This window comes from Vigna angularis, chromosome 1 (genome assembly GCF_016808095.1).
Source record: "Vigna angularis cultivar LongXiaoDou No.4 chromosome 1, ASM1680809v1, whole genome shotgun sequence".
In the NCBI taxonomy this organism is placed as follows: Eukaryota; Viridiplantae; Streptophyta; class Magnoliopsida; order Fabales; family Fabaceae; genus Vigna; species Vigna angularis.
This window is the reverse complement of record NC_068970.1, coordinates 36,193,719-36,204,561: the sequence shown is the minus strand read 5'-3', so window position 1 is coordinate 36,204,561 and position 10,843 is coordinate 36,193,719. Positions and strand designations below refer to the sequence as shown.

Genomic DNA, 10,843 nt, shown 5'->3' with positions numbered 1-10,843 from the left:
TTCAAAGATACGTGTCTTAAAGTTGAACATATGATTTTGGACTTCAATTGTGAAGTCTCAAAATTGAAGTAGTTAAAACATAAAAAGTGTTCTAAAAATAGTTGACAATTTTGATATTCACCTAATATAACCAAAGAAAGTATATTGTTGTTATCCTAACAACTTTAAAGTACTTAAATGAAGCTAATAGAGATGTCAAATTGGATGAAGTAGCAAAATCTCAAAATTTGACTACCTAAAAGTCTACTAAAAGGGTGAGAAAGAGGCAATTCAGTAAAGTAGACTAACAATAACTAATGTTAATATCCTAACAAGTCTAAAGTAGTGAAATGAGACTAGGAAACTACTCAAAAGCAAACATTGACCTAAAACTCAATTTTTGAGTTGTTAGAACCTAAAAAAGTTTACTAAAAAGGAGACAAATGGGTTTAAATCGTCTTTGTACTTGTTCTGCTTGTACTTCCAGTGTTCCTTAATGTTACTTCATCATCTTAATCAGTGAATTTGGTTTGGCTGAGTTGAATTCCAGCTTACATATTCATTTCCTAGTTTTGTCTAAAGTCATGTGCCTAAAATTGGAAGTGAACTAGTGATTTTCTGCTGCAGTGTGTTTGTTGGCTGTTTCAGTGTTTAAACACATCCAAATTGATGATACAAAGTTCCTCAAAACTGCAAAGTATGTGTCCAAACGTGTTTGTACAAAATCACCTTTTAAACCACCAAATTTTGCTTAAAATTAGAAGTAGACCACTGATTTTCTGGTGTAGTCTTTATCTTTATTGTTTAAGTGATTGCACACCTTCAAATTGATCATATAAACTTGCTTCAAGCATCACTTTTGCTATTGAAACACTTCCAAGCATTTTTGGCCTTAAAACCACCATTTTGAAAGTCATTTTCTGGTGCAGTGGGCATTTGATGTGGTTTTTTAAATTTACCAAACATTATTCTTTAGATCTAGTGTATTATGACCTCCTTGAGTCATTGATTCTACTGTCCAGTTTTGATTCCATTGATTTCTACATTGTGGTCCAAATTTTGTGTAAAAAGTGTTCCATATTTGGCTACAATAGGGGTGTTTTTTTTTAATCTGTCCATTTCAGTGCAGTTTAAACATTTTTCCAAGTGTATTTCACCTTTTCAAACATCTATGCACTGTTCATTTGGCCAAATTTGAGTTCATATGCAAAATCACTTCCTAAACCATCAAATTTGCCTTAATTTGGAAGTGAACTAGTCAATTTTGAGTGCAATGTGTTTCTTTGCTAGGTCAGTGTCTAAACACCTTCAAATTGATGATACAAAGTTGCTAAAAACATCAATTTATATTTCCAAACGTGTTTATGAAGATTCACCCATTAAAGCACCAAATTTGGCCTAAAATTGGAAGTGGACCACTGATTTTCTGGTGTAATCTGTTTGTTGGCTATTTAAGTGTTTGCACACATCCAATTTGATGATATAAACTTGCTTCAAGTCTCAATTGAGCTTTAGAGACACTGTCATTCATTTTGACCACTGTAGTCCACTTTTTTATAGCCTTTTTTGGTGCAATTTTTCACCTTTGGCTTGCTGTTTGAAAATTTGCAATCTTTAAATTTTAATTATACACATCCTAACAAGTTTAAAGTTGTTAAAGGAAGTTAAGAAACATGTATGCACTGTTCATTTGGTCAAATTTGAGTTCATATGCAAAATCACTTTCTAAACCATCAATTTTGCCTTAATTTGGAAGTGAACTAGTCATTTTTCAGTGCAATGTGTTTCTTTGCTAGCTCAGTGTCTAAACACCTTCAAAATGATGATACAAAGTTGCTAAAAACATCAATTTATATTTCCAAACGTGTTTATGAAGAATCACCCCTTAAACCACCAAATATAGGCAAAAATGATGGTTTAAAAGGTGATTTTGCATATAGGTTCAGAATTCACCAAATGAACAGTGCACACTAATCTCAAATGGTAAAATACACTTGCTCAATTGTTCAGAATGCATAGAAAAAGCCAGTAGATTCGTATGACAGTAGCAGTTGCCAAAAATCAAGAAAATTGGACCAAAACTGCATCAGATTTGAAAACTAAGTGGAATCAAAGCTGGAAAGCACCAAGCTAGATTATGAAAGTCCTAATTGACTAGATCTAGCTTTAGAATATGAGCTAGCAGAGAATATGAAAGTCCTAATCTTCCACCTTTGTTCATAATAAGCAATGGAATGCAATCTGCATACTTTGGTTGCTCAAAATCCTTTCCATTTGACTGTTTCAGAATTTAATTGTAGCTTTTCACCTTGCTGAACTTGTTTGAATTGTTTATTCTGCACTAAACTAGCCTAAGAAACTTCACACAAACTGTCCTAACAAGTTTAAGATGGTAAATCAATGCTAATTAGAAAGTCACATACAAAAATAACTTAGAACTCAAAATATGACACCCTAGAACCTATAACTAGTTAGTAGAATACACTAAAAGTGGTCATAATGCAAACTGTATTAAAGTAGTAACCAAAACAGTAAAAGAAGTATGTACACAAGTTTTAAAACATAAAAGAAAGATAGAAATGAGTGGACAATTCGAAAACACAAAGAAATAGAAGATTTGACTATTTAGTGACCTAAACTTACACTACACCATGGTAAATTTGGTAAGAATGATGATGAGCAATCTGTTAAACAGGCCTAAAAGTCTCTACACAAGTTGTTACCTCCTAGAAATGACTAAGAATGGACTGAAGAACTGATTCCTATTATAGTATATTGAAATCACCAGTAAAACCTCAAAAGGGCTACTAGAAATGCACTAGAATGGTCAAATTTTGATGACTGCACTAAACTAGCCTAAGAAACTTGAAACAAACTGTCCTAACAAGTTTAGGATGGTAAATCAATGCTAATGAGAAAGTCACACTACAAAAACAACTTAGAACTCAAAATATGACACCCTAGAACCTAAAACTAGTTAGTAGAATACACTAAAAGTGGTCATAATATTAAAGCATTAACCAAAACAGTAAAACAACTATATACACAAGTTTTAAAACATAAAAGAAAGATAGATATGAGGGCACAATTCGAAAATACAAAGTATACAAAATCAAACAGCACTAAGAATGAAAACTGCACCAGAAAATGGACTTCAAAAGTGTGCTTTCAAACCCAAAAATGATTGGCAGTGTTTGTAAAGCTTAAGTGATGATTCAAGCAACTTTATATCATCAATTTAAAGGTGTTTAAACATTAAAACAACAAGGAATCATAGTACACTCGAAAATCACTAATTCACTTCCAAATTTAAGCAAAATTTACGGTTTTTGAAGTGATTTTGCATGTAGGCTAAAATTTGACCAAATGAACAGTGCACACAAGTTTAAAATGGCCAAATAAACTTTTCCAAACATTCACAATGCACACAAAGAAGCAAATCCTTCAAGTCACAGCTGCTATAGCCAATTATGCAGCATTTTTAAACCAAAATTAGCACTAGAAGTTTCATTTTTTAGTACCTATAAAAATGTACTTATAAGGTGAGAAATTGTCATTTCACCTAATGTAGACTCATTCTAAGGTATGTAAACATCCTAACAAGTATAACTTAGTCAAATCAAGGTAGGAAAGTACTGAAAAACAAATAAATACCTAAAACTAAAAGTTTTAGTATTTAGCACCTAAAAAGTGTGTTCAAAGGGTGAACAATTCCAAATACAACTAATGTAGACTAAATTTAAGTAATGTGAACATCCTAACATGTCTAAAGTAGTGAAATAAACCTAGGAAACTATTTAAAAGCAAAGAATTAGGTACAACTAAAATTTTGAGTAGTTGGAAGGTATAAAAGTGTGCTTAAAAGGTGAGAATTTGCAACCACACCTAATGTACACTTATTTGAAGTAATGTGAACATCCTACCATGTGTAAAGTAGTAGTGGAATGAAGCTAGGAAACATGTCAAAAGCAAAGAATTACCTTAAACTCAAAGTTTGAGTATTTAGAACATAAATACTTTGGGTATTTTCACTAATGTGATTGTCAGTACATACTTTTATAGCTATTTCATTGCCTCAATTATGTTTATATGTATTATATATCCATGCTTCTATAGATATTTGATTGCCTAAATTATGTTCATCTTTATATTGTATGTTCATGTATATTGTCTTTCATTTATTAGGCTACAACTTGATTAAGTTAAGTAGTCATTTAAAATCCTATGGTACTACACACATTCTCAATGAAATGAGAAGGGTAAAAATACTATAAACACTTAGAACGTACAAAATATGTGGAAGTACTCTAGACAAGAGAACTTCGGGTGTAATAAGTTGTCTCCTCCAACTTTAATACACAACCCCTTAGGATGTTTAATGCATTTCAATACTGAGGACTTGTCTTTGCATGGCCTTATTGAATGCCTATGACCATAGTGTTGAAATTGCCTTCCATGTTCGACTTCAGTAGTAATAGGTTTATTACTTATGTCACATGGAGTGTTGCTGTTTTGGCTAAGTTTGTATTTGTTTGGCTTGTCACAGAACATGGCCCATTTTCCCAACCATCGTGGATGGATGTACGACCGTTGTTATAGTGGAAGGAGAGGTTTGAAAGAATCTTTTGTCATGGGAGTTGAAGAGTTCGTGGAGACGGCACGACGATATCAATATTATGCCCTTGATGGAGGGATTCGATGTCCATGCATCAAGTGCGAATGTACAAGCATTCTGAAAGATGAAGTCGTCAAAGTTCACCTTTACCAAAAAGGGTTCATGCCTAATTACACAGTCTGGACATTTCATGGTGAAGAAATTCCTTCGACCTCCACTACAGCTGAAAAACGGCTTGCATCAGGTTCGAATACTGTTGTACATACATGTGAGATAGATCAATTTGCCTACATGCAAGAGATGGTCGACCATGCTCTTCGTCACCATGCTGCAGAAGCAGACGATAGTCATGATGAAGAGCCTCCAAATGAAATGACGCAGAGGTTTTACAATTTACTTACAGAGGCAAATCTACCTGTATTTGAAGGTTCATCTGAGTCAAAATTATCAGTGTGCATTAGACTCATGGCTGGCAAATCTAATTGGAACGTTCCCATTCAAGCAGTGGACTTCTATACAAAACTGATGTTAGATTTGACACCACCAAACAATTTGATGCCAAAGAATTATTACCAAGCCAAAAAATGTGTTTCAAAGTTGGGATTGGATGTGAAGAAGATTGATTGTTGTGTTAATGGATGTATGTTATTCTATGACAATGACAGTGGCAAAAATGATGCACTGTTGGTGGAATGCAAGTTTTGTGGCTCACCTCGATATCAGACAATGCATGCTGGACGGAGGCAAAAAAAACCAATTCCATTAAAGTCCATGTTCTACTTACCTATAATTCCAAGATTACAAAAATTGTTTACTTCAATGCAAACAGCAGAACACATGACATGGCATGATGGTAACAAAACTCCGGGACTTTTGCGTCATCCTTCTGATGGTGAAGCTTGGAAGCACTTCAATCGTAAACATCCATCCTTTGCTAGTGAACCGCGTAACGTCAGACTTGGTCTATGCTCTGATGGGTTTACCCCGTACATTCAGGCGTCTGCATCACCGTATTCATGTTGGCCCGTGATAGTTACCCCATACAATCTACCACCTGAGATGTGCATGACAAAGCCTTACATGTTTTTATCGTGTATAATACCAGGTCCATCTAATCCCAAATCATTGATTGATGTTTACTTGGAGCCTTTGATTGATGATTTGAAGAAGTTATGGAATGGTGTTTGGACGTATGACGTTTCAAGGAGGCAAAATTTCCTTATGAGGGCAGCCTTGATGTGGACTATTAATGACTTCCCAGCGTACGGCATGCTATCTGGTTGGAGCACACATGGTCGATTAGCTTGTCCACATTGCATGGAACATACAAAGTCATTCCAATTGAGTCATGGCCGGAAAAGTAGTTGGTTTGACTGCCATCGACGGTTCTTGCCCATTGATCACCCCTTTAGAAGAAACAAAAAGGCATTTCGAAAAGGACAAGTTGAAACGGATATGCCCCCGCCAAAGTTGACTAGATCACACGTGTGGAGAAGAGTGAAAGACTATCCAAAAGTGACTGAATCTGGTCAGAATAGGCTACAAGGGTTTGGGGAATGGCATAATTGGACTAAAAGAAGCATATTCTGGGAACTTCCCTATTGGAAGGACAACTTGCTAAGACACAACATCGATGTCATGCACACAGAAAAAAATTTCTTTGACAATGTCTTCAACACAGTCATGGATGTTAAAGGTAAGACAAAAGATAATGAGAAAGCAAGAAAAGATTTACCTTTGTATTGTGGACGAAAAGACTTAGAGTTGAAGGCACAAGGTAACGGCCGATTATTTAAACCAAAAGCAAATTACACCATGTCAAAAGACGAGACAAGAATAGTGTGTGGATGGATCAAGGAGCTTAGAATGCCAGATGGATATGCTTCTAACTTGTCCAGATGTGCCAATGTTCAGAACGGTACTATTCAAGGGTTGAAGAGTCATGATTGTCATGTATTCATGGAGACTTTCATCCCTCTTGCGTTCAGTTGTTTGCCAATGCACGTGTTACATCCACTGATAGAAATCAGTAACTTCTTCAAAGATTTGTGTTGCACGACACTGAAGGAAGATTCCCTTAAAAAGATGGATGAAAATATCCCGATTATTCTCTGCAAATTGGAAAGAATATTCCCTCCTGCATTCTTTGATTCAATGGAGCACATTCCAATTCATCTTGTATATGAAGCTTGGCTTGGGGGACCCGTGCAGTACAGGTGGATGTATCCCTTTGAAAGGTTTATGGGAGAATCCAAACGCTCAGTTAAAAATAAAGCTAGAGTGGAAGGGTCAATTTGTGCAGCTTACTTGCACAGAGAGACAACTTATTTTTGTTCACATTATTTCAAGAACTTCATGTTGTCTCCCACTCATGTCAGAAATGAAATGCAATGGCAAGTTGAACCACGTGAAGGTGCATTATCAGTTTTCCGACAATCAGGCCGTCACGCAGGGAAAGAATTCACTCACTGGTTAACTGATGCTGAATTCAACTCTGCTCATGTCCATGTCTTGATCAATTGCAGTGAAGTAAAGCCGTACCTTGAGTATGTCATCATCCATCTTTAATCTTTCAAACGGTTTAATTGTTATACACTAATGAATTTCATTTGTACCAGCTCATTTGTTGTGGCTGAGCAAGTCGCAGAAGGAAATACTTCTGCTAGAATACACTCAGAGTTTCCGCATTGGTTTAGAAATCAGGTCCGTAGTTTTTCCTACGTTTAGAGCAAGGTTAATTTGACTATTGCTTTTATAATTTTGTTACTACCTTTGTAGGTTTTTAATCAGGCATTAACTCCCACGGTTCAAGAGTTAAGACATCTCTCCAATTGGCCAATGAGATGTGTCAAAGAATGGCACACTTACTTCATCAATGGTTACAAATTCCATACACATGAATGGTCTAAAGGAAAGAAAACATCAAATTGTGGTGTGTATGTCAAGGGCCTAACAGAGGGGTCTTATGATGATTTCTACGGCATCATTCATAAAATATATGAGTTAGAGTACAACAGCACTACTTCTCCAAACAGAGTGGTACTCTTCTATTGTGAATGGTTTGATCCTTCTAGAGCTGGTACTAGAGTCGATCCACGCTTTAATATTGTCGAACTGAACCAGAGATTAAGATATGGGCCTTTTGATCCTTTCATTCTACCATCTAATGTGAGACAGGTTTATTATGTGCCATATCCACCATTTCGCAATATTGACAAGCGTGGTTGGGCCGTAGCAATACAAACGAAGCCTAGAGGTTGCATAGACTCAAATGAAGTTGAGGAAGATGTAGCCTACCAACTTGACCAAATGTCACAACCACGAGAAATTATCGAAGTTGAACGTATAACCGCATTGGTCGACCCTGATGGTGATGGAGATGAATTAGAAGCAACAATACAAGGTGATGAAGAAAAAGAGGAAGAAGAAGAAGAAGAACAAGAAGAAGAGGAAGAAGATGAAGAAGAAGAAGAAGAAGAAGATGATGATGATGACGATGAAGAAGAAGAACAAGCAGAAAAAGACGATGATGAAGATGAAGATGAAGATGAAGATGATGATCATGATGACGATGATTGAATGTTGAACATCTATTGTAGCAAATTGGACTATCATTTCATTACCATTATCTAAAATACCATCTTTAAGTTGTATGCAATTACTTGTACATTGACTTTGAAAACAATTCATCCTTCTTTATTTATTTATATTTATTCGCTTTGTATGTAACCATTTCAATGCAGTAATGACAGGACAAGGTACAGAGCGTCCTAATAAAGGAAAAGGGGTAGCAAGGCCTACAAAGAGGAAACGGCAGGCACCAAAGTATGTACTTAGGGTGCCTGCTAGACTACCTACCCCTGCTCCCGGTAGTTCATCATCTGTGGGGCCTCCTCCTACCCCTAGTATACAGACTCCTACACCAGCAGTAGACCCTACTCTTCCTCCTCGTGCAGTACACCCTTCTACTACCACTGCAGTAGACCCTTCTCCTCCTCCTGCAGCACACCCTTCTACAACCCCTGCAGCAGACCCTCTTCCTCCTCCTCTTATTGCCACCCTCACTCCTCCCCCTATTGTTATTACCCCCACTCCTCTCCCTGACCCTACTTCTATACCTTCCTCATCTTCTGTACCTCCTTCTGAGACTGTCACACCACTTGGTGATCCAGATTCAAGTGGTGATGCTGAAGATCTTGACCCGCCCCTCCATGATCGACCATGGATTGAGCCCTATGGTAAAGGGTAAGTTTATAATCTGTTGATATCATTTGATGTTTAAACCATATTGTAATTGAAATGAGTTTTGTTATGCAGGTTTATTCCATCTAGGGTTGCTTCCCAGGCCATCACACGTTCAATAAAGCAACAGTTTTTAACTCCATGGCCTACTTGGGGAGCAATACCTCATGACGACAGAAAGCCATTCTGGCAGCGCTTTCAGGTGAGCAATCTATTACACTAATGTCCGTCTTATTTTAGTATGTTCTGTAATCAATGTTTGTTCTCTTTAATGTTACAGATGAAGGTGCAGTGGAAACCTGAACATGAAACTCAGATACACAGAAATTTCCACATGAAAGCATCTCATCGGCTGTCAGAGATGTTTAGGGATGCCCGGATTGCAGGACAGCGCCCTAACTGGCTGGGTGAGCACATTTGGAACTCTTTACTGGCCCATTGGAATACAGTAGAGTTCCGCAATAAGTGTGCCAAAGCCCAGCGGAACAGAGCGTCTGAAAGGGGTGGCACCCTGCATACTGGTGGGTCGATCACCATTCATGAGCATGCCATTCGTATGGTATAATCTCATTACATAACTTTTTCTTTCATAAATAAGTTATGTATATTGTATTTCATATGTACGCTTGTAATTCTTAATTATGTTACAGGCACAGGCTCTAGGACGGGCGGTCCATGTTGATGAGGTCTTTGCACAGACTCACGTTCGGAAGGGAACTAATCAATTTGTTGATGAAAGATCTCGGAAGACTCATGTAAGCAAATAACACTATTAGTAATTGTTCATTTATGTTATACTATCGTTCCCTGACATTGCTTTTAATGTTTCAACAGGAAGACTTTTCTACGAGACTTTCACAGGTTAGATCTGAACATGAGTCAGCTCCTACACCGGATGATGCCAGTAATGCAGATGATGACATCCGTAGGACGCAGTGCTGGATCGACACCGTTGGTGGGAAGAAAAAGGGACGAGTCTATGGTGCGGGACAGCTTGCTGCAAACTATACAGCATCCAGAGGAGGTACTCTGAAGCACCAGCCTTCTTCTTCCACCAGTACTCCTGACGAGGTTCTTCAACTCAGGCGGGAACTCCATGAACGTGACCAGGAGCTCACTGATCTCAGAGCAGAGTTTACAAATTTGAAGGCCCTGGTCATGACTGTCTTGCCTCAAACCTCACAGGACGTACAAAATATCCCTCCCACCCAATCACGACCTTCCTCATCACCTGCTGCCACTCAGCAGCCCACTTCAGTCCAACCCTCATCAGTCCAACCCTCATCAGTCCAACCCACACCAGTCCAGCCATCAATAGAGGAGCAGGATGATGAAAATCATTCTGATGATAGTTATGTACATTATTAGGTTTCATTTTCTTATTACTTGTTAGACAAACATTTCGATATTAGAACATTTTGAGTTGATATCATTTCAATGTTAGATGTACTTCCAGACTTTGGATGTTACAACATCCTTGTGTTATATTGTTTTATGTTTGAACTATAAATACATTATTTATACATTAATGGATGTCCTGTGGATTATTTGATGTGCCTTGGATATTGATCATTGTTTGGATCTTTGAGATGCACATTATGCATCTTTGTATGTGTTTGAAAACTGTTATGCAGGTCTGTTTGTAAATGAAATTTGTTATACAGGTCTGGGTTGCAGAGGGAAAACCATTTCTCTGAAACCTGCTCTGCATTTTACCGAAGGCTTTTGCCCTTCGGTAAATGTCCTTGTCTGCCCATTACCGAAGGCTTCCGCCCTTCGGTAATTACCGAAGGCTTTCGCCCTTCGGTAATTACCGAAGGCTTATGGCCCTCGGTAATTACCGAAGGGCGAAAGCCCTCGGTAATGGTTAGCGACAAGGGATTTACCGAAGGATTTTTGGCCGTCGATAGGCCTTCGGTAAACATCCATTATCGACGGTTTTTGGCATTTTTCGAGGGCTTCTGGCCTTCGGTAACGCCCTACTTTTTTGTAGTGTACCACCCATCG

The 10,843-nt window shown here is 37.7% G+C and overlaps 1 protein-coding gene across 1 annotated transcript; it reads left to right on the top strand.

Annotated features, from left to right (window-relative positions):
* Window positions 1-6,794: 6,794 nt before the first annotated feature.
* LOC128194958 (uncharacterized) lies at window positions 6,795-10,225 on the top strand. Its single transcript, XM_052871567.1, has 8 exons — window positions 6,795-7,140; window positions 7,213-7,297; window positions 7,373-7,850; window positions 8,338-8,839; window positions 8,912-9,038; window positions 9,117-9,395; window positions 9,487-9,591; window positions 9,671-10,225. The coding sequence occupies exons 1-8, from the start codon at window positions 6,815-6,817 to the stop codon at window positions 10,202-10,204; spliced, it is 2,436 nt and encodes an 811-aa protein (XP_052727527.1). The 5' UTR covers window positions 6,795-6,814; the 3' UTR covers window positions 10,205-10,225.
* The last annotated feature ends 618 nt before the right edge of the window (window positions 10,226-10,843 follow it).

Bases quoted from the DNA above. Each gene is read 5' to 3' on its own strand.
- LOC128194958 (XM_052871567.1), top strand. From the start codon at position 6,815: ATGTATCCCTTTGAAAGGTTTATGGGAGAATCCAAACGCTCAGTTAAA. The intron at 7,141-7,212 runs GTATGTCATCAT...CATTTGTACCAG, and splicing joins GAAGTAAAGCCGTACCTTGA to CTCATTTGTTGTGGCTGAGC. The intron at 9,396-9,486 runs GTATAATCTCAT...ATTATGTTACAG, and splicing joins ATGAGCATGCCATTCGTATG to GCACAGGCTCTAGGACGGGC.